We start from the raw sequence: 23874 nt of genomic DNA, 5'->3' as shown, positions 1-23874 counted from the left end.
TTAAACAGAACCTGTCTGACAAAGTGAAGTGAGATGTATGTTAAATATGAAGCCAACTCGAGCAGCTGGTTAGCTTAGCTTAGACCACCAGAGGAGCCTCCAGGATGTACGTGGCCTCTTCCAGAAAACAATCTGTTCCCAGAAAACAGTTTCTTTAGTTTAGTTACTTTATTATTTAAATAAAGTAACTAAATGAAACAATGTTCTCTATATACAAATGAACTCAAATAACTCTAACAAACAAACAAACAAAAAGGAAAACTCATAAAAAAATACAAAACTATTGTAACTCAGGTTAAAATATAGCCAAGACCAATAATACATGCGGTAATCTGTTGATAATGACACGTGGAATCATTTCCTCTGCCACAACAGCATCCGCAGACCTTTTTCATGGCAGACATTTTGACATAACAGGAACATCATGACAAATTATGAGAGGAAAAGCACAGGTGTAACTATTAACAATAATGTCTCTGTTCCATTAGGAGTCCCATTTCAGTGAAGCAAAATGCGCGGTAGCCGGGCCCTACATCGAGTACTCCTGAGTGGAATGCAGTTGCTATTTTCTGTCCGTCCGATTGTGTTGTGATGATCAAATGTGCTGCTGGAGAAACTTGCTGTGGCAGGAACTACGGCAGAACTGCGTTTGTGTAGTTTGGCTACTGTTTGTCGAGATGATAGGGTTGCAGCCTTGCAGCATGCAGTCACGAAACTTTGCAGTACGAGTCAGAAAAAGTGCCGTCAAACCCACGGAGAATGGAAGTAAGGGGGACAAAGAGCCATTAACTGCTTTACGGATAAGTTATTTATGTCAAAAAATACCCTTATGTAAGGCAGCATCTCCCCCCTCGACACTGGGTAAAAAAAAAGCCAGACTTCAACAACACCATCAGAGCGCAACCTCTCCTCAATAAGTCCAGTGAACAAAATGTATGGGCTTCCTTCTCTCTCCATTAAAAGTAAGTGCCGATGTAATTTGGTTGTTTAACCAGCCAATCGATAATCACTTTGCATGTCTGACTTTTGATGCCTTTTAGACTGTTTTACTCCTAACTGTGTGATCGGTTGTCTGCATTAGGCCTTCTTCAGTCAGCCACTGTGACATCAGCAAATTAGCAATTGCTTTGTGCCTCCTTCATTGTCTCCAGCGTGTAACAGGTTGAATTCTCCTCCTCCTCCTCCTCCACCTGGGTTTTTAATAAAGATCACTTGTAATGGAGACTGCAGTGTTCATCCACTTTGTAGATAAGATTTGATACTTTAGAGCCCCCTCTGTGTTATTGGACAGTAGCGAAGGGTGATAAGAAAGATGAAAGGATGGGAGGGGTGTGATTGGATCTCACAATATCACAATCAGATGCACCATTAGTTCCATCATGCGATGAGTCATGTTGGCCTTAATCTAATATCCCTGACACAAGCCCAGAGTCCCACAGTCCGTGTCGTCCTCCTCTCCACGCACTGCTTTTAACCACCTCTCCCTCTCTGCAGACATTTTTCTATAACACTCAACAGATGCTAATTAATTTACAGAGAGCTATGATTACAGCAGCAGGAAATTGATTATTACTGGCTTCCTGCCGCACCACACCCTATGCTCCATTAATAGCCAGCACATTAAAGATGGAACCTGTTGCTTGCAGGGTCATATTAAGATTTGCTCCTGGCAGCGGAACTTGTCAATCATTACCAGGTTTTAAAGTGGAGTTTGTGTGTATTTGCAGCAAAATGCAGTGGATTTAATGATGCCTCTGCTCGCATACCCTCTCTAACCTTTAGCTGAGAGCATATTCATTTACATTCACTTTTTATGGGCATTCCCATAAATCCTCCTTTGCCCTTCTAAACACATAAACAATTCACTGACTTATAAATACGTTAATATATTTCTGTATCTCACGAGGCTGTGGAGTACACTTTCACTGTTCCACTTTCTTTTTGATCAATTTAATATAATACTTCCACAGCTGCAAAAGAAGGGGATCACTGCCCTTTTGTGATCCTGTGATAGAACAGTGACCTTTAATGAAAGTAGAAACCATCACTGACTCAGTGTCTGTGGGATGTAAACAAAAGCGTGGAAGCCTGGCTGATAGTGGATGTTTACAGCTATGACTAATTTTGGAAACATACGGTAAACGAAGCACAAAATCATGTTTGCTTCTCAGGTTAAAGAATAACTACATATAGTCCTTTTTGTGAAGGAGTATTGTGGTTTATATGCATATCCATATGGTGTTTCTTTTGTATGCTTGAAGACAAGCAATCAGCTGCACTGCTGAGCATTTTTGCCTGCAAGCTGCAGTGTATCAGTGCGGTTTCAAAAACAACAAAACCAAGGAACCAGTCGTATGGATGCAGCTTGGTAGAGCTGGAAATCAGGAACGAGGCTTATCCAACATTGGCGCATTTTTAGCTGCTTGATTACATAGTCAAATCAGAAGCTTGTGCTATTTATGTGTGCTGCATTTTTTTTTTTTTGCTATCCTCTGCTCTCTGTTTCAGCATTTGTATGTCATGGTCTGTGCGTCATCGTGAAACAGACACACACAGAGCAGACGAGAGGAGAGACAGGTTACTTGACTTGATTTCAACTAATTATGTTACTGTATGTGCAATAAAAGCTTCCCAACACGTATTAATCACTATAAAGCTGTACTTTTGATAGCAGCTAACACCTGTCCATCATCCAGTGTGCTCCAGGCACTGTTTGGATGTTTTTTTCATACCTTTTTCTTTCCCCTGACCTGTGTGAACTGTGCACCTTTTATGACTGAACCTGCTGATGGCGAAGCTGAGCACTGTTTTCTGATATCTGGCCAGACTGGAGCTGTGTCTTCCTTCGTCTTGCAAGAGAACTTGTGAGTGTTGCGCTCACAGTCAGAGGGAGAGTGGAGGACAAGTGGCTAAGAGAGGAGATGGCATTAATTTCTATATATTTGTGGATCCACACTTAAAGGAGGCCACTAAATGAGGCAGAAGTGTGCATTTCTGTGTTACAGATTGGATGGTACCTTTTGTAACAAGCAGAGGCCTCTTCATCTTGAGGACACTGTTGCAAATTGCTTGCCTATAAAGAATCATCGGATCATTGCCTTTCTCTTTCTAACATTGTAAGGTCTTTAGCTTGTAATATAAAGCACCTTGAGATGGCTGTTGTTGTGAACAGTGGTATGTACTGTAGTTAAAACTGAATTGAACTGAATATGTAACTCTTCATTTTATAAGTAAAAGGATCAAGAGCATGCTCATGCATAATACCAATAGCTATTATGTGTGAGTTAAACCATGACTCACTATGGCTGGATTAATAATAAATGCTTAGACCAAGGATTCAAGAATTAAAATGTGTGCTGACTTATGATTACCAAATAACTGCAATTCCCCTGGTACACTTCTGGCAGGGTATATTTTTGCCATTTTAAAGTCATCTCCAGCTCCCTTGGTTTCTGCAGCTGGATCTACATGGTCATTATCTAACAAGCAAATAAATAATAAATAATTTGTATCTTTCAGAAGTAATAGAGCATTTTTGTAAAGTTGTGAGTCACAGGTGTAACAATGACAGATACTATAATAGCGTCACAGTCTGCACAGTCCATCTTTATTTGCAGCAGTGTGATTAAAGCTGGTAAAGGCATCAGATTTTTTGAGAGGCTGTCAGCTACAGTATCTCTAGCTTTGCTAAATATGTCCAGAGTATGGAGAGGGCATTACAAATGTTATTTATGCCTTCAAAACTTTAGCTGTTGCACAAGTAAGCACACAAGTAACAGAGTTTTTCTATGGAAGGCCCAAAGATCCTGCAGGCGTTCGGCAACTGACCTCACAGAACAAAGGCCGGTTTCTTGGATGTCTCCAAAAATTCAGCTACAGTACCAGGATATTCATAATATGATGTGTACAGTACATAGGGAGCTAAACAGATGAGGTAATATGAGTAGCTAGCTATCAGTCCTCTTAAGTTTTTCAAACACCCAACAAGACTCAAAGATCAGCACCATGGACAGAGGTCAAGGCAGCTTTATTGAGTGAATTCAGCCTTTAGATGTGTCCTTTACAAACTTCTATATATAGTGTTTTAATACTGGATAAGTGACAGTTAAATGCACTCAAAAAAGTATGGAAATAAAACTCTGATTTTCCATGTCCATTGTCAGTTCTAGTAAGTTCTAGTCTGGTAAGGTGATTATAGTCAGAACTGAAACTTTGATAAACATCCCCTCTTGCCCTACAGGTTTAATCACTGAGAAGGGTCATTTATATTTGTTTGTGTTTATGTTTTATTGGATTTTCAAAGAACAGATGCCAGTCAGCTTTGGTTGCTGTGAACAGAACTTTGGCAGATTGACTTTTCAAAACCACACACTGATAAAGTGCACCGTTTGATGTTTGACCATGTTAGCAGCTGACCTCTTGGAGTGTACGCGTCCAACTTTACACTGTGAGCGCAGATTGGATAAAGTCATGTGCACAGTTGTAATCACCACGAAAAGCTCTCGGATTTTAAGAGCCTTTGCTGTTTCCTGTAATGAATCAAAACCAAAATCCACGGCTTAGTCTGATGTAACCTCTGAGAGATTTTCAAAGTTACTACAATCTGCAGCTGATGGCTTAACAGAGACAATTGGACCGTCTTTCTTCTCTCCCTTGCCATCCTGCTTGTATTCTGCCTTCAGTAATTACATAACTACAAGCCTACCTAAGCCTCAAAGTGAATAGAGTCTGTTGTTACCTGTGAATTTATCAGCTGATTACCCTACATGGCAGCTGCATCGCTTGTGCAGTATGACACATTACCTAGTTATTCCTTCTTCTTCTTTTTTTTAATTCACTGAACACGATGCGGCAAGGGCAGTGCATTTTTTTCTGCAAGTTGCTTCTTTTGTTAGTCTTTTTTTTAGGTGTATTTCAAGCTTTTTTGCCCTCTTTTTGTGCTGCTGTATGTCACTGTTGTGCAGGTTTAGTCTCCGCACTGTACACAGGAGGATTATGTGCTTTTCCTTGCTTGTCTCCCCGCTCTCACTCTAATCTGCTCCCCGAGTCTCTCCTGCTCCCTTTCTCTGCTTGGCCCGTTGTTGCCATGCCACCACATCACACTGTAATCGTATGAAGCTTGATGGCTACCATGATAAGAGGTTGCAGGGAGACTGTTTATATGCTGGATGCAAGCTCAGTCAAATCATTAGTGACAATAAATGAGCAAAAAAAAAAGTGATTTGAAAGCGACATCAAAACAAAAACAATAGCAGAGGAGTTTTTTTTTTTTTTCAGATTTATTTTGCAGACGCATAGCTGAGAGGATTAGATGTACTCTTTAATTTAACTGCAGACAGAAACAGGCCCTCATTTTAAACATGCATGACTTTGAAAAATATGCCCGAGTCTGATCAGACGATCATTTGCTGGTGTTGTTGGTATTCTTTGCTCACAATACTAACAATACTCCCTCCATATTTACCTTGTCTTGATCATTTAAATTGATAGTGAATATACATTTCACAGCAACAGTTTCTTGAGTACAGGAACACAGCCATGTCTTACTCATGCCTGTTCTGTGTTTCATAGGCACAAAAGAAATTCCTAATGGATAAATGAATTTATTCTTCATGGAATTTGTTGTACTTGTTTTTCTTTTTGTTCAGGAGGAATATTATTTTTATTCAGTAGTGAGTTCAAATTTTTCCTTTATTTGCAATTGCAATTAATGTGCCAGCAATAAAACCCAACATTTACTGTGCAGATGTTTCACATTAAAAGCCCTTCAGGCAGTTCAGAGTAGAAACAACTTTTCCTGAAGGATTTTTATTTAATGATTTACAGATTAATTCAGGAGAATTTTGGAAATGGAGTCTCTCCAGTATATAAGTGTTTGAATGTAAGTTCACCTAAGTGTGCAATTTACTACTTTTGAATTAAATTTTTATGTATCGTTGCTTTCGACAGGACTGTCAAAAATTTGAGAAAGATCCAGTGCAGTCTTGTCTCTTCCTGCAGCAGTGGCAAAATTCAGCTTTAGAAAAAAGATGGAAGGCAACTGACAAAATTGACAATTGACAAAAGTCCTGTTGTATCCTTGTCCTCTGCAGAGTTAAAGGACTGTGAATTTAGTGCTATATGAATAAAATTGAATTGAAATAGAATTTTTCATTCATTATTTGATGTTTTTTTTAAAAGAATTTATAGTATACTTGGCACATCTCTACAGATGGCTTATCGATTTCTGATCAACGGAGCCTAAATTTCCCCATCTCTGTCAACAGAAACAAAGAAAACACTACCCACCAGAAACACTAAGCAACCCCCCCTGAAAAAATACAACAGGAAAATAACTGCTTTCTCAACAAACGCAGCTTACAGTACAGCATATGATTAAGTATGGTCATCAGATCATCAGGCCTCTGCTGTCAGGATAAAGGGCCCCCGCTGCAAACTGATTCGTGATTGAAGCGTAATTAACATGAGCCAGAAAGCCTGTAAAAACCTGTTACAGTGTTTTTGGTGCCCATCTTTAATGACTGGCTGTAATCTTGTAGGGTGCTTACTGCTGCATAAGAAGCATCAGTATTAGTTCCATTATTACATTTCAAAAGACACCCGTAATTAATTGTTGTGGTGATTCATTCTTCACATTGTTTTTTTTTTTTTTTTCAATGCATTCAATCCTTTGGTGTGTCCTTGATGAGAAAATCTCTCTCTCTTGTTGCACTTCATCTAAATACATTTTAAATGAGCTGCCTGTGGCTTGAGTAAAAATTTGATGTTATTTTTGTCTTTCCGCGGTGGCAGAATTTCATCAGATTAACAGTGCGTCTGGTTTAGAAGTCACTCTTGTGCCTTGTGCCCTGCCCCACAACACCGCCAGAGTCTCGTCTGGCGGTGTTGTGTTGTGCTGGGCAGGGCTTGGCACTGTGCACAGGGGGACAGATGGTCTTACGTGTGATCTAGTTGGAGGTCCAGAGCCGTACCCCAACAGGGACGCTGGCAGCTGATAAGGCTGGCTCGACGTCCCTGGTTCCTGGGTGGGACGCCGACAGCGACTGCGACAGGACGGGCCACCCAGGTGTCAGCCAGACAGACAGAGACTCTCTTACGCTCTCTCTCCCTCTCCTCCAACCACCACAGCCAGCTGTTTCATCTGTGCTGTTACCATAACAAACAGAAAAACATTACAAAACAGGCCTGAAAATCTGTTCAAACACCATGATAAAATTATAATGCCAAGATAGCCACAATATTTCCAGCAATTTGCACCAGTTGACTAACCCAACAAGCCAGGTTTATTATACCCGCAGCATGTAAAACATACTGAAGGGTGAAATCAAGCAGCAGACAGATATTTTCAGACAGCTTTAGCACAGAAGCTTAAAGTCTGCTCTGGATACTGTTGATGTGTGTGGGTGGTTGTAACGTCTAAGCTTTTTAATGTGTCTACAATTGCGCTTGCCAGCATTTTGGAGAGATAGGTTTGATGGATGGAGACAGGCTGAAGCCAAACTGCAGTGCTGCCGTTTTGTTGCCGCTTGTTATTCATGATGTTGCTGTGGATGAGGTTATCACAGCACTGCTCTCATCCCAACCAACGCCGTGTGACCAATCCACAGCTCTCGGCACCAGGAGACTCATCAAGTCATCATAGATCAACTCATGCTGTCATGGATGGCATTGAAAAAGTAACAAGGGCAAGCTATTGAATGCCTGGATAGTATGGCAGGAGCTGAAAACTGCATTTATTTTAGCCAACCTCCATGACTCTGGGCTGGCTAGCCTGATGCACTCCACGGTTAGTCAGCACTCCCGCCGCTTTGCCAGCTCAGCTTTTATTCCTTGCCCTGGAAATTGAGTTTTGCTGGCCCTGTAATGTACTCAAACCTACATCTGCAACTGACTGATAAATCTACGTTTTGTTGCGCCTGACGGATGGCTGTGAAAATGAAAATTCACCACGGCACGTTGCTGTGTCAGGAGGAAGGTCACTTTAGATTTCCCTCTTCCCCACTCAGGGTGATGCCAAAATGACCATTTTGTCTCAGAATCCAGTTGCAAAGCTTAACTATTTTCTTAAGCTCGTTCTGCCCGATGCGACGACAGGTTTATGTATTGCTTTGTTTAACAGCTGTCTCTCCCTGGCTGCACGGCAACACTGTGAGAGCAGACCAAAAAGGCACAGCTCTTTCTGCGATGAGTAAATAATATCCATTATTTGCTGAGGGAGAATGGCTTTGTATTTACACAGCAGTGATTGTGTGTGTGGTGTTACATACATGAGGGTGCTATTCGGCCAGATTGATAAATACCACAAGACAGCAGATCTTTATTGCAGACTAGCAGTTGGGGTCTGACACTCCAAAGACCAATTTCAGACTGTTAACAAGGCCTGGACCAGGAATACCTCACAGCAAAATGTCACAAGGCCTCCCTTTCCACACCCCTTTACTCTTTCCCTTCTGCCGCTCCCTCTCCGTTCCACCATCAGCTCTCCTCCGGACATTCAGTGAATTGTAGTTCCTCTCTTTCAATTTGCCCACCATGTTACCTCGTTCCACAATGTGCTGCCCCAGGGGATCGTGGGTAGGCAGGAGCGGTGGCCCCAGCCAGGTCCGCAGAGAGCTGATAACCTTTCAGTGTTGCTTTAGCAGGCTGTGTAAAGAACAATCAGTGCTTATCAACCTCGACGACAGGCGAATGTTAATTCAATGTCATGCAGTCGGGCTGCAGTGGGAGAATGAGAGCATCACTAGTTTGCGCTGTGACAGCCTGACGTCTTCTGTCGACACATAACTATAAGAAGGCTGCAGGAAGGCTTATTTTTATTGCCTTTCTCATATGTAAATTGCACCCTCTAATCTATCTATGAAATTTTCCTGAAAATGTATTTAAGGTTTGCAGACCGATGCAGATGTCATTTGTATCACAACTGTATAAAGTTTAAAAAACAATGAGTCCAGCAGCATAGCAATACTGACATCAGAAATAATAACTGTAGCCAATAACATGTTGACTAAATGTCTCCATGAGTGGGTTTACAAGTGTTGGAGAGCCAAGTGCCTACGTTAAAAGAAACATCTTATTCTTCTTTTTTTAGAGTGAAACCTGCGAAATGTGCTCAAATTACGTCACTGTCCGTCGGGGCTGAAGACTACAAGTTTGAAAGTGTAAATCTGGGGGTGTTGGGTACAAAAAAAAAAAAAAAAAAAGCTGTCTAACCAGACATCTGCAATCCATTTACCCCTCCATTATTCAGCATCGCCGCCTCAACAATTCCCAATCTGTCACTGATCTGTTAGAGTTCAATTTGCATTGTGGATTTGTTGGCATCAGGTTTTGACAAGAGGAATGTGTAGATTGAAAAAGCCGTGGTGCTGCAGCATCAATTTTACTAATGCATTTGTCCATGCTAAATGAATACAGTTCCCTCCTCCCACAGAAACTGGATATCAAGACATGTGTGATTCAAATCTGGTCAAGACCTTTGCTGTGTTTTGACCAACTGTCACTTTCTAATATGATATAAAAACTGTTATCTCCATAGGTGATAGGCATAATTTACTCATTTGTCCTCACAAATATCTATAGTATACTTGTTGGGCTAAAAATGAATAATTGCTAAATGTTCCTAATATTTTGTCTACACCGCAACCACCACCTTATTAGGACCTCAGTGGGGTAAAAAGATGGATTTATCAGCGCTCTGATGGTGCCAACCAAACTGAAGACATATATGTTTGTGTAAAGAAAAAGTCACAGCAGAGCTCTAACTGGACTGGACACTCAACTTCTCAGGGGTGCATAAAGACTACAGTTAAACAAATGAAATCTGACATTATTATGTTGTAATTTTAACCCAGAAAACTCTTTCAGGAGTATTAATTGTGACAAAAAGTGGGGGAAAAGCAATCTTTCTGTGCAGTTGCAGTGAAAGCTTGCATTAGCAAGAGAGTAATTTATGGACCACCAGCTGGTCTGTAAAGGTTACTACCACAGGCAATTCTGACATGCTAGTTCAACAAGAACCTCATTAAAATACTACAGACTTTTAGACACATCAACATATAAGGGTACTTTTGTGTCTGGTGAGCAGAAAAACTGCAGATTTGTTTGTTAAGGGGGGGAAAAAGTTGACTTTTTTGCAGTTTTTCTCTCGCTCTGTGAATCTGTCTTTCTGTCTAATTTACCTCTTTGCCCTTGTTGTCCCCCCCCCCTCCCAGCGCGAATCGTTCGGAGCCGTCAGTGGTGTGAGATGGCTCCCTGCATGGAGGGGGAGGTCTGCAGCCTCCTGTTCAACAGATCCGGCTGGACCTGCACCAGGGGCAGTGGTCGCATCAAGACCGTCACGGTAATTTACTAGACGTGACATTAATATACGCCATATGCACTTAACAGCATTGCGCCTGCATTTTCAGCATGAGCAAACCCCCGCCAGCCGATAGTGTCAGGTGAAGCCTGAGCCCTGGGCTACAGGGAGTACATTTCAGTCAAACAGCAGGTCAGCATCCAGGTTTCAAACACTGCATCAATACTGGAACAAAAATGGCAGAAAATTCATGCAGCACTGCTCTCTGTGGGATCAAACTTTGAAGAATTTTTTTTTATATGTATTTATTCCACAGTCTGGTTTGTGGTTTTATGGGAGTTTTGAATTTGTTAATTAAAACTTCTGAAGCAACTCAATGAAGCCTGAATCTGTGACATATAATAATGGTGAGAAGACATGGAAGTAATAGAAAACTCATGAAAATAGTGAAATCATCACCAGTTTTTACTCACTTACATTTGGTATGCAGTTCCTGAGAAAGAAATACGAAGCCTTCAGTTACAGAGCCGCTGGATTAGCCGAGCATTGCCCGTATCACATTCACACCGAAAGCACGCAGCATTCCATATTATTCTGGCTACCTTTACTTTCCTTATATCCTGGATTATTTTCAGAATGGCTTAAATACACTAACAATTATCTCCTCTCAAAGCTAAAACAAATCATTTGAAGCCAATCTGCACAATCTGATACCAAGTCACATGAGTCGGGAACTGCAAATGAAGTTTCTGTCTTATTTTATATATAAGTGATTTTTTTGTGCATTTTTATGGACAAGGGAGAAGCTGAGGGGAATCATACAAAATCTGCTGTGAAATCACGTGTTGGTGCGTGGCCACAAATGCAACACTTCAACAGCAGATAGGCATAATGTTGACTAAAGCATTAGGCAATGTGAAGAAAGATAATATTAGTGTCTGACCTCTCCCTGACTTTGTTAGAGATGTAAATGAATACAAAACATGCTGAATTTTTAAAACCCTCAATATGGTGTCATCTGGTCCTCTGTAGGCTCCTCTCACACTGCAACATGCATCCAATGCCTCAGAGCTGCCAATGCTGCAGCGCTTACTGAGCTCTGATTAATTCTCATTTGATTAAGCAGTGAAACACTGCACAATAAGCATTACCGGTCTCCATGAGGGTTAACTTCATATATTTTTTTATATCAGTACAAAAGAAGAATTATTATGAATGTTTTTGAAAGCCACGAGTTAAAAAAAAAAACAAAAAACCCTCCAGATAATTCTGCTTGTTTAGTGAGCGTCAGAGTCACCATGGATACAGGTCTCTCTGTCACTGTGTGTTTCGCACTATACCTCTTGGCAATTTCACACTGTGCAGCTCTATGCTCCATGGAAATGGAGCAATTTTGTATTCTTTCTGTACAATTCAATGTAATGCATTTCTCTCAGCAGGTGGCCACCTTCCTGCAATGACTTGTGGTGATATGGTGTTGATAACCTGCCTTTCACAAGTCGTAGAAACAAATACAATTCCTCCGAAGATGTCAAGCAATCCCTGTTATGCTGCAAGCATGTACCTTTGTTTAGAAAGGCTTTCACTGCCCGTGTTCATGAAAAATTTCAAGGGGGCTTACTGACCGCTCTGACAAACGGACATCAGCTGGACACAGTTTGTTATGGTCATCTGCTCCTTGAACAGCAAGCCCAAAAAGCCAAACTGTGGTCATTAAATTACTAAGCCAATTGGCTGACTATAACTCTACTAAATTTGTGTTAGTAATTTGTGTTACCAACATCACCTTGCCTGCCCAGCCTCCCCAGGGTGTCAAATACGACCTTTCCGTCAAGAGATCTGTACATGGTGTCTAATGACATTGGCTCCAGCAGTAATACACACCGAGAGCTAACACTCTGCTTTTAATGTGCGATAAAGTCCACAGAAGGACGGTGGTGGAGGGAGACAAAAGTGTGTTTGTTAGTCTGGAGTTTGTGACATGTTTGGGGTTAGATTAATGGTTCAGTCACTCTAGAGTAAAAATAGGACAGCAACCTCCTTGCGACTAGAAAAAAAATCTGTGGTTGTCAAATCTTTTTGTTGTCGGAGACCGATTGCAAGTAGTTGCAGTAACCCAGAGGTTGAGGGTGCAACACAATTTGTGATCGCAAGGCGATTGCACAGGTTGCCTGGGGGAGAAGACAACCTGTCTCCAAATCATTGCCGTCTGACTCAGACTGACTGGAGCCGCTCTCAGATTGGTGAAGATTTGCAAATAACTGCCAATTTTAATTTATAAATGCAGATAACTTGTCAACATGTTGCAATCCATTTGAGTCCTTTGAAGACAGCAACTGTGAATGGTTGCAGACCCTGGCCCCTGTGTTCAAAGCAACCATTTTAAAGGCAATGAGATCACAAGTTGATTATTGCAATAATTTTGGTCATGCTGCAGTCTCAACTGTTGTTTTCCCAAGTATGACTGCAGCGTCGGGTACCAAGAAAAACTCAGCAGAGCTTGATAGTGCTTTGGATGAAAACATGTTTGTTTGTTTTTTCAAAAAGTAGATCTAGCTCTTAAACTTTGTAACAGTATCAAAGTATCAAAGTATGAAAACAGAGGGAATACAGGCACTCACAGAAAAATAGCTTCTCTTTTCGATTAAAAAAACAAACAAACTTTTTTATCGGTGGGCATCAATCAAAAAACATTGTTTTGGCTTCACGACTTTAGTTCTGCCTGTAGGAAGTCTTTCTAGTGCCATAAACCCACTGCCAAAGAACACGCTGTATCTGTGAAATGCCAGTTGCTTTGACACCCTGCGATAAGAACATGGCCCAGCAAAATTTACATGGGCTAGCTCCGCTTGATAGAATATACATGAAATCACTGAATCATTTAAATAAATGGAAATGGTTCAATATATATATATCAAGAGGTGGCCTAATATTTATGAACCAAAGGACTATTTTGATTGTATCTTCATGTCAGTAAAGTGAATGGATATTTCCAATTGGCAGGAGATACATGGATCCGCCTCAGGTAAGATGATGTCAAAATAAAAAGACTAAAGGAAGAAACAGAGGGCTATAACTTACAGAGACAGTGCAAGTGAAACAGCTTGGTGTTGTCAGCAAGAGATGACAGGATGGACAGAGCAGGAGAGACTGCTGTCCTTGCCGTCAGGTACAAGGCCAAAGGTCAGCCTTTGACTGGGTCTGTTGATTTTCGCTCTCTCTTATCTCTCATTTGATGTCTCTTCATCTTGTTCGCTCCTCTGCCTCCTCCGTCCAGCAGCCCTGGGCAGCTGTGACAGATTTCACGCATGCGTTCCCACCGTGCTGTAATGTATCCTGACAGCACACTTAGGTTAGAGTTTTGCTTTTGTACATACATAAACAAAAATGCAAATTATGTGTTCCTCTGCACATTCTTAATTAGTTGTTGCTGAGCAGATTTTTATTGAAGAAGTTAATCTGAATTGATGTTGGTGGGTTTCTTGTTTTTTCTTTGTTTTTTTTGCTTGGTTTTTTTTTTTGTTTTGTATTTCTGAGGGGGCAGGGATTGGAAGGATTTGGCAGTAGAAAAGAGGAGATATCAAGAGGTATTTGTTGTAAGACCTAAAATGGGAGGAAAGCACATTCTGGAAGATAAATGAAAATGAGAAATCTATAAAGAGGATTGATCAGGCTGGAGGGTGGGCAGAAGGATGGAGAGAGGGAACAGGATGGAGGACTTGGCTGCCTCTCGGCCTCTGGCCAAGCCCTGTCTGTCCACATCTGCAAGTAGCTGGGAGAAAGCGAGTGCAGAGAGGAGGTTTTAATTGTGCGACAGTCTGTCTTCACGTGGTTAATAATCATATTACACACTGGCCTTCAGTGAGACAGTGTGGTTTTCTGAAAGCTGATAATGGCTCTTTCTTTATTCATGCTGAGGTGCACAGGTTTGATATAGGCGGAGCTAGCAGATACAATAAAGTGACAAATCTGCCTGATGGTGGCAAATTATGCAGAAAGTCGTGTATCTAATAAAAGGCAATGTGGTTGTATTAATTATATGCTGCAGCTGACAGATTTTTTTTTCATACCCAAGTCCAGTATGAAATCCCTTTCTAATGACTTATCAAATCTATATAAATTCACTCAGCCAGCATAAGTTAGTTTATATTGAATGTTGCTTTCATTAATAAAAGCAAGACCATCTAATAATATCTCTCTGGGTGGAGGTTTGACAATGGAGATGTCAACCTGTCAGCCCATCACTGTGGCCCAGAGAAAGACATCTCAATACATATTTGACTCATGTCACGCGTCTATGCAGGCCTGTGAGTTCCTGTGATTTTTGTTTTTTCTGTGAGTGTGAGTGTACTCTGTGACCTTTCTTCTAGTTCCACTATCAGGCCAAAATGTAGATAATAAATGTTATAATCTATTCTGGACATGAGCCACCCTCAGGCCAAAATACAAACTCTGCATACCAGAAATCTAATCAAACAGGCAAATTGCCATGAATTTGATGCAGCGCACTGAAGCTCCCATGAGGATAAACTCCTTTTATTTTAACAACCTCATGGCCTTTCCTGCTTTCAGTACTTGAAATTTTTGGGCCATCTAGCTGTTGAGTATTTTGTTCTTTGCTGCGAGTGCAGTATCTAAAGACAACATAAATTTCCTCCTGTTTGATATAATTATTTATTATTAATAATAATAATTTTAAAAGAACTTTGTGATATAAAAAAAAAATGCTCCATGTACAGTTTTTTAGACAATGACACAGTTTTTGCAGTTTTGCCTCTGTACACCACCACTATCGATCAAGATGTGACAGAAGTGCAGACTTTCAGCTTTAATTAAAGAGACTTAACAAAAATATTGCATTAATTATTTATGGATTATAGCCATTTTCATATACACTCCTCCATTTTCAGAGACTTAAAATTAACTAGAAAAATTAACATAATTTTAAATATAAATATTGTTTTTAATACTTGGATGAAAATCCTTTGCAGTCAATGACTGCCTGATGTCTACAACCCGTGGGTATCCCCAAATGCTGTGCTGCCTGTCATGAGGTACTCTGCTAGGCTTTTACTGTTGCTGCCTTCAGTCGCTGCTTGCTTGTGAGTCTCTTTACCTTTGGCAACTCAAAAACACGTTCTGTTGAGTTGAGGTCAGGTGATTGACTTAGTCATTGAAGAATATCCCATTTCTCTGCTTTGTGAAACTCTTGGGTTGTTTTAGCGGTGTGGCTACTTTCAGCTGCTTTCTGAGCAGAGCGTATAGCCCTGTACAGGTCAGAATTCATTACGCTACCTCTAGCAGCAGTCACATCATCAAATAAACATTAGTTACCCACTTCCACTGACAGTCATACATGCCCATAGATAAGGTGGTATGCTTTGGATCGTGAGCTGTTTCTCTGTTTTAGCATACTTTTCTCATCAAGTTTATCTTGGTTTCATCTGTCCAAAGAATTCATTTTTTCAGAACTGTGCAGGCTTTTTTTAGATGGCAAAGTCTAATGTGACCTTCCTGTTCTTGAGTGCAGCCAGTGGTTTGCACCTTGTTGTCAATCTTCTGTATTTTCATTTATGAAGGCGTCTCTTGATGGTACACCTCGACAATGATACGTCTACCTCCTTTAAGGATTTTTTCTTTACCAAGGAAATAATTCTGTGATCATCCTCTTCCTTGGTCTTCCTTTTGGTGTTGCTGAGCTGGACTGTGCATGCCTTGTTTTTAAAAGTGTAGAAGCATGGCACAAATTCATTTGAAATAACATATAATATTATCAAAGAGGGTGCGTTCCAACAGATTACTGCCACCCCAGCAGGGGGTGATCCCTTTGCAAGATTACGTCTAGTTGATTCTTTGTAACACCTTATTTTAACCTTACAATTTTGCATTATTAAGTACTATATGAATATGTAATAAACAGTTTACAACACACTATAATGTCGTTAACCATGCAGACCTGTGGCTCTTTTCTGTCATTATGACAACATGTTTTCCTTGTATGTAAAGAAGCCTCCACAGCAGCAGTTAATAGACACAAAATAAACTGATTATAAAGTTATTGTGTATGTTAATTAACTGTTTATTACACCTTTAAATACTCCTTATATGCAATACATTTTTGGAGTCAAGTGTAATAAAACCTTGAAAAAACTCCAAATATTGTAATAAATGTTGATTAAGTGATTTGTCAGTCTAAAGGAATTATATAGACACACCCATATTAGACACATGCCACTGCACCTGAGCTCTTTATAAACAGTCCCCCCCCCCCAAGCTCCCTCCTCACCACCCGCCCTCTTGTGAGTGCAGCTCACGGTGGCACTGCCAGGTCACACACTCCAGCCTAACCTGCTAATGGAGTTTGCATATGCAGCCCGCTCTCCACTGCCAGCTAGCCATTAATATGAATCACTCTCTGGAGGCCCCTCCAAACAAGCTTGCAATTTGTCTTCACTAGTGAGCTGCTGAAAGGTCTACATATGATATTCTCCAAGGTGGAAAGCGCAATTCAGGAGGGCTGGGGCGGGGTGTTATGAAGTTGGTTTCATACACTTGACGGGGATGGGGGTGGGGGGTGGGGTGGATTTGAATTGCTAGGTTACACAAGAGCACAGTTGTGTGCTGGGTGTGTGTTACTGAACAGAAGCTGGAAATGTTCATAAGGTGGAAAATTGACAAGACAGACAGGGAGAATTTAGGACAGTGAAATTACTTTTCTCCTTTTAGGCAAGTGAGAGGCTTGTGAGATTGCATCACTTGCTCTCTGCTCGGCGAGAGCTCTGTGGAGAGCACTACTGAGCTCTAATATCAGCCTTTGCTAATGCTTTGAGTTTGCAAAGTGATGGGCTCAAATTGAAATTCTGCATATCAGAAATGCTCCTTCAGTGCGGAAAAAGATAGGACTATTTTCCTGAATATTGTTACTTCACAGGCTAGAGGGAGCTTAAAGTATGAAATGTAAGTACTTGAAATCCTGATTTGATCATATTCAGACTGCAGTTTCATACACATTTCGTCCCACAGACAATATTCGATGCTTGGTGGGAAAAAAATTAAAAAATCTTCCTACACCCACACAACAAATGCCACTGCTGGGCTAGTGTGTGGCCTGGGGGGGAACAGAACAGTTGTAGTTGGGCATTTTTTGCCAAACCAAAGAGGGTTACAAAATGAACGGCATACACACAGACGTACACACACCGAGCGACGCAGTAGGTCAGAGAGGCTTGCATCATGCTCTTTTTTAGCATTTTCTTTTTTTTTTTTTTCTGCTCGGGTGGCCCTCCTCCAGCTATGTGCTCTTTGTTCCAGCGTCAGCCATGGCAAAAAGCGAGTAGAGTCTGTGTAGTCCTGCCAGTGCTGCTGTAAACATGAAGACATCATAGCCAGTTAGCACTCCGGACTTTTTGAACGGATGTCATGACACAAAAATCTTGATTTGTACAGGAAAGAATAAAACATGTACCTTTATGAGAAATAGAGCAAAGAGAAACAGGTGTTTGGATAGAAAACATTCCAAATGTGATACCAAAGGGCAAAAGAAACAGATAAAAACTGAATTTATGGCACCGTGTCAGTGCAAATGTTCCCTTCCAGTTATGAAGAAGTTATGAAATTCTCACCTCTTTCATAAGAAGTGAGAAAATTACATGGACAGATGATGTAGTTCCACAGCGTCATTATGTAACACTTGCTAGCACCTCAGTTATAAAGGCTTCAGTGTCTACGACAAAGGACCAGGCAGCCAAGTCATGTGTCGCCATGGTCACTGCTGTGCTGGCAGCCCATCTGACCAGAGACAGACTTCTAATGAGCTTGCTTCTCAAAGGCAGCCCAACACACTCCCAAGCTCTGTCAGGGACACAACAATTTCTCTGCAGCATCTTGAAATAAATTGTTGATTAGTTGGTGAGGTGGGAGACCCACGGTAGAGATGACAGTTCTCTGTATGGCTTGGAATCATTAGTGTAAGAGGACAGGAAAGGATGTTGTGTCCAAATAGTAACAAACAGAAAATAGTACAACTGAGCCTCAGGTGTACTGCCAAAAAAATGTCAAAGCATGTCATCCATCTCAAATGGTGTTCTATTTTTTCAAAACAGCTGGTGAAAACTAATACTGCAGAGACATCCTTTCCAGTAAATACAGTTCTTCTGGGTGTATTAGAATTAATTTATACTAGTGAGTTATTCAAATTACACAAAGAGCAGGTGGGATCATCTCAGGCCCACAGGCAGCACGTGATACTCATGATGAATCTCGTGATAAACACCAAAAATTAATTATCCCACTAATAAGTGAAACTAAAGTCAGCTAAGTGTCATCTATCTGTGCCATAGAGCCCCATTGTTGTCCTAAAATGATCAACTTGTCAGTTATCACACACTTTTTTTTTCTGGGCACTGCATTCTTTCATTATCACAAGTATAAACATTGAATTTTGTTTTGAGTCAACATGTCATACACCACCTTGCCACAACCAGAAATACTTACTAGATTGCCAACAATGACAATAGTCCCCAAATTATGTGTTTATTAGGCAGGTTACAACTAGTCTGCTATCTGCAAGTCTTCATCTGAACTAATCTGAAAACTGAATCTCTTTAATGTGTTGTGCTATGGGTGCCTTTTTGGGCAGTTGTTGATATAATTATCTGAAGCATAGGCTAATATCACTTGCTGAGCAGTTGACAGCCCATCCAAGAAATTTGTACTCTAGTTTGGTGAGAACACTTCTAGTATTTTATGAGAATTAGTTAGCACTAATTAGCAGGCTTGTGATGCACCCGTGGAGTCTATGGTTGCACCTTGCAGTCCAAGCTAACTAGTGTAAGCTAATAACTTAGCATGTCGTGCTCTCCTTGATGTGTGGTGAGTTCTAGCTCCAAACTCAGAATGGTGAAAAAACTAACCAGTGAATAACCTCACCATGGCCACATTTTCATCTTCTATAGAGGTTTCTCGCGTGACATCATGCGCACTTTGCTAGAGATTTGTCTAGTTTTGTCTGTTGCAAGGAAATAATATGTATTCCCTGGCTGGTTGGTGAGTGGTTCCTTGATGTTGCAAAGATGTGCTGTACCAAAAACCTCCTTGTCATGGTTTTGGTTCACTAGTAGATTGCAGTGGTTGCCTATAATTTGCATGGTAGATGCCAACTTGTCTGCAAACAGTCTCTAACTGCTAGCCAAGCAATGCAACCTGGAAACAGATTTTTCCTTCAAAGTAAAAGTTGTGCCTTAGTGCTGCCCCCAACACGTTTCAACTTTTGCTCTGAAGGCAAACCATCAGCTTTTCCAGTTTGTGTCCCACTTTTCACAGTTTTACTACCATTCAGAGAGTAGCTGGCAAGTGTTCACAGACAAGGTGGCATGTTCCATGCAAACTACGACTGCAGCAATCTGCTAGAGACCAATGCAATCACAAGGGCAACTGGTCAGGGAGTACTCATTTTTCCCTCATGACTGTTGGTTACCGGATGGTCCTAGGCCCGTGTGAGTGGTTATTCACTTGACTCTACATTGTCACACATCCAAAATAGCAAACTAGTTAAAGTCATGTGACTGCAAAACCTCAATATACTGTACAGTCTATGTTTTACTCCTGTTTTAGGTTAAGGTTTTCTAAAAACTACAATGAACTGTTTTGAGATTTATGTCTTCATTTGGAACCAACAGCTATAGAAGTCTTTTTTTTTTAAAATAATGAATATTTTACATGTAGCCTTCTTTAAAATTGTCATATCTGTCTCCAGAACAATAATGATACTAATAAGAACAAGAACAAACCCAAAACATTGGCTGTTCTGGTTTATTATACCGAAGTGCCGTCTCTGTGGAAAAAAGTGTATGTTAAACATTCAAGCTGCATTATGCCATAATACTGTGTAAACTAGTTTTGAAAAGACAAGTAGATGCTGCAGAGCTTGCTGCTGTGGTAGAGGCTCATATTAGCCGCCCATCTTTCATCTGTACATATGATTATATTTTTATAAGACCTCTTTATAACCTCTTTAGTTTCTATAAAACCTCTATCAAAACTGCTAACCCTACTGAGAATAAACACTCCTTTTCAAGAGGTCCTTTAGTGTTCTCTTGGTTTAGTTTTGCTTGCAGTTTCATTAGCATGTAACTTTGCCCTTATATTTTATGTGATTTGATTGGATTTTTTTTAGGTTATGTAAATTATTGTTTTTTTGTTTTATTTCTTTGTTGCCTCTGGAATCTCTTCAAACAGATTTATAGTCTCAGTGGGGTACCACCTTTAGATAAAGGTGGTCTGTCTGTGATGATGAAATCTCTGATTAGGTGCTGTAGCACTGTGACCAGCAGCATTACTTTAGCCCAAATAAAATGCGTAATAAGAGAAGTAAAGTAGGTTATTTTTTTAATAGCAACTGCTTGTGCCAAAGGATGCATACAGTAAAATGTTCCCAGAAAAAGAGGAAATGGTCTTGGTTCTATTACAGAGAGAAAATAATGACTAGAAAATCACAATTTGGTTGTCATTAGAAAAATGTTTGCATTTTCAAAATGCATAAAAACCCAGCCCGGAACATTTGCAGATATTAGATATGCATGCTGTGCACCATGTCCCTCATTGCTCTGCTGGCTTTCAGTCTCATTCAGAGCTGAAATTATTTAATTTCTGTGCACCAGCAAGTAAATGCCAACAATAATGCAAAAACAAACTGTTGAAATCAATTGTAGTCGTGCTCGGCTGAAGGAAACAGGGTTTAACTTTTACTGTTTTTTTTTTGTTTTTTTGCAGTAGTAGTACTGCTGTCTGTCACAACAAATCTGCAATTTACTAAAACTATCTTTTGAATTCACTCAAATTCAAATGACGTGAACGCACCACCGTTATTTCTTTGATACAGTCGTCAGACAAAAGAGCACGGGTCCAGCTTTGATGTTTTACTGGCCCACGTCCAGGCTTTCATACACATTTCTGCTTGTGAATTGACAGCACTCCCGTCATATTGTATCTGACAGCCTCTCTCTGGATCATCGAGGATAACATACTGTAGCCGGCCTGCTTGCCTTTGGATGCACATTTATAAAATGACTGATGTTCAAACGCTTGCGTGCCCCTGCCGAGCAGACGCATATAGTACACAGAGGTTACACTTGATAAGCAAATATACTATTTATTTCAGTTTCATTTGCAGATCTTCTTATTTATCAAGCAGAAAAGAAAAATGTGCTTCTTTGGTTTCTCCTCATCTGTTTGTCGCATGCTGTTGCATGATCATCAGTCTTGAGCAGATAGCATGGGGAGTGATGCCGAAAATGTATTGAAATAGGTTGGATTGATAGAGATGTTCAGAAAACAGCGAAACAGCTAATATATTCCCGCCATTCCATTTCCTTTTCCATTTGTGTTATCATAGGTGTTGTGTTATTGCAGGGGCATTCTGCAGGAAGCTCCATGATCACATTTTCAGTTTGTAGTGTTTCCTGTGGTATTCATTTACATGCTGTAATAAAGTAACACATTGTGTTTTTGTTTTTGCCTCCTCTGGTACTGCCATTATCTATTAAAGAGTTCTTTTGTCAGTTTGACTTTGCCAGGCACATGTTGCCCCCTTCGCTTTTCAGTCTGAGACCCGGAGTGAATGTGGTCCCTTCTGCTGTCACTTTCAGCACAGTGTACCCAGTTCCTCCATTTGAAGTTCTGTCATTGCCAAGCTTTGAACTGCCATTTGTGTTTTAGCCTGCATGCTGCTTGCCTCCAGAGTTCTGTCTGGTGTAAATTTGTCAAAGCCGAAGGGCACATTCCCAACACAGCTTTTTTGTAATAATAATGCAGAAAAGCCCTTATGTAGACCAGACATGCATGCTCAGCAGCGTCCTGTTTCAAAGCTGGGATGTTTTTGAGCCCTTTGGATCTTTAGTGTATGTATTTTTAATAAATTGTTCAGTGCTGCAGCCCCATGATGCACCCAGCTACAAGCTAACATTTCTGTCTAATTTAAAATGCTGTAGTCATCCTCAAAACAAACCCCAGGCCTGCTTCCAGTGGTAGAAAGCAAATACAATTTCTCAAATGCTGATTTAGTAGCACAGAATATAATTTTTCAAGTATTTTCAAGTGTTATTTGTTTGTTTATTTAACATTGATATACATGAATATGTCATACAAAAAACTCATGGCTCAAACTCCTGGATCATGCCAGTTTTGTGGTTACAGTTTGTTTTGTTCCTCCAGTGTGTATAGGATCAATAAATTCAGCTTTAAAGAGCAGAAACTTTATTAGAAGACTTGAAATATAGAGATTTTTTCTTTCTGTAGATGCCACCTCAGAAATAAAGCAGCAAACAGAACCTTCTGCCTGGTAACTAATCGGGTTTTGTTCCTCTGAGACAGCTCTGGGTGTGATGCTCTGACGCTTCGGTGCATCAGGCTCATGCTCTGAGCGTGAACCATCCACTCGGGTTCTTCAGTAAGCTGTGGCTTTACTTTTTAGTCTAATAACAGCAGCAGCTCTAGTGAATTGTTATGACTGGGACCTTTCTGAGGCTCCAGTTGATGAATCCAGCTAAGTCCTGTGCAGGAGTCCACTTGTTAAGAGGGACCCCTGGGGAAAGATTTTTAGTTACTGCAGAGATGGCGCAGCACAGCACCTCTCTCTTTAATGGCAGGTTGCGCTGTTGGTGACAATTTTGCAGCTTGAAGTGCCACCAAATATGCAGTCTCTGCATTGTTTCCCCTTGAGCACTGAGCAAACAAGCCGTCTGCCGTACCTGCAGTGGCTTTTCCTCCCAGCTACAGAGGTTTCTGCGAGTTGTAATGCTACCTTGGCTGAGGATTTTATTTGTGTAATGTGAGGTGTACTGTATCTCAAAAATACTTTGATCCTAAAATATGTTGTGTTGATGATAAGGAACGGCGTTAATTGAATCCCTTAATATTTTTTTCCGCCAATCTCCACTGGCACCCTCTCAAAGATCCACGCTGTGCACCTCATTTGAACGGGGAAACTTTATCATTTATGCACAGAGCTCAGTGTTTACAAGCGATGATGAAACGAGGGCACCCCAAGCTCAGAGACAAGGTCCAAATGTTTCAATTTCACTGCAACATAAGCAATTAGCAAAGCGCTTGTTAGTGTGCTTTCTCCCTCTCACTCTTTATCTGTAAATCTCCCCCCATCCCTTGTGCCAGCGGGAGATGAATATGTCTTCGATGTCCTTGGATTTCTGTCTTGTAAACACCATAGGCGCTAAGCACTGTTTACCGGTGTGCATGGCAGGCAAACAGCCGGCTCCATCTCTTGCACAGTTGTCCCGTGGGGCCAAACTCACCTTGTTACCCTTTTAATTAGTAGGAGCAGTTAATAGTGTCGACCGCTTCTGCCGCCTCAGCACTTGCTCTGACTTCAGGAACCGCTCCAATCAATAGCTAAGACTTGGACTGAGACGGGGAGACAGGGGAGCAGGAGGGAGTGCTTATTGTGGGAGCAGCTCGGGCACATATATGATGATGTTTGGAGGGAAATCAAACAGCAAACTATATTCTTTGAAGGAATCTTTGGGGCAATAACCGTGCCTTCTTTACATTCCTTGAACATTTAA

The 23874-nt window shown here is 40.8% G+C and overlaps 1 protein-coding gene across 1 annotated transcript in view; it reads left to right on the top strand.

The window, feature by feature from the left end:
• The window catches only part of tafa5l (TAFA chemokine like family member 5, like), a 43211-nt gene that overhangs the window by 14591 nt on the left and 4746 nt on the right, over nucleotides 1-23874 (top strand). The window contains exon 3 of the mRNA XM_030732579.1: nucleotides 10212-10339. Coding sequence (XP_030588439.1) covers nucleotides 10212-10339 — 128 coding nt within the window. The remainder of the gene's footprint in view (nucleotides 1-10211; nucleotides 10340-23874) is intronic.

The sequence above is a fragment of the Archocentrus centrarchus genome, chromosome 7, assembly GCF_007364275.1.
Source record: "Archocentrus centrarchus isolate MPI-CPG fArcCen1 chromosome 7, fArcCen1, whole genome shotgun sequence".
Lineage (NCBI taxonomy): Eukaryota > Metazoa > Chordata > Actinopteri > Cichliformes > Cichlidae > Archocentrus > Archocentrus centrarchus.
The sequence above is the reverse complement of the archived record's forward strand: the minus strand, read 5'-3'. Positions and strand labels throughout refer to the sequence as shown.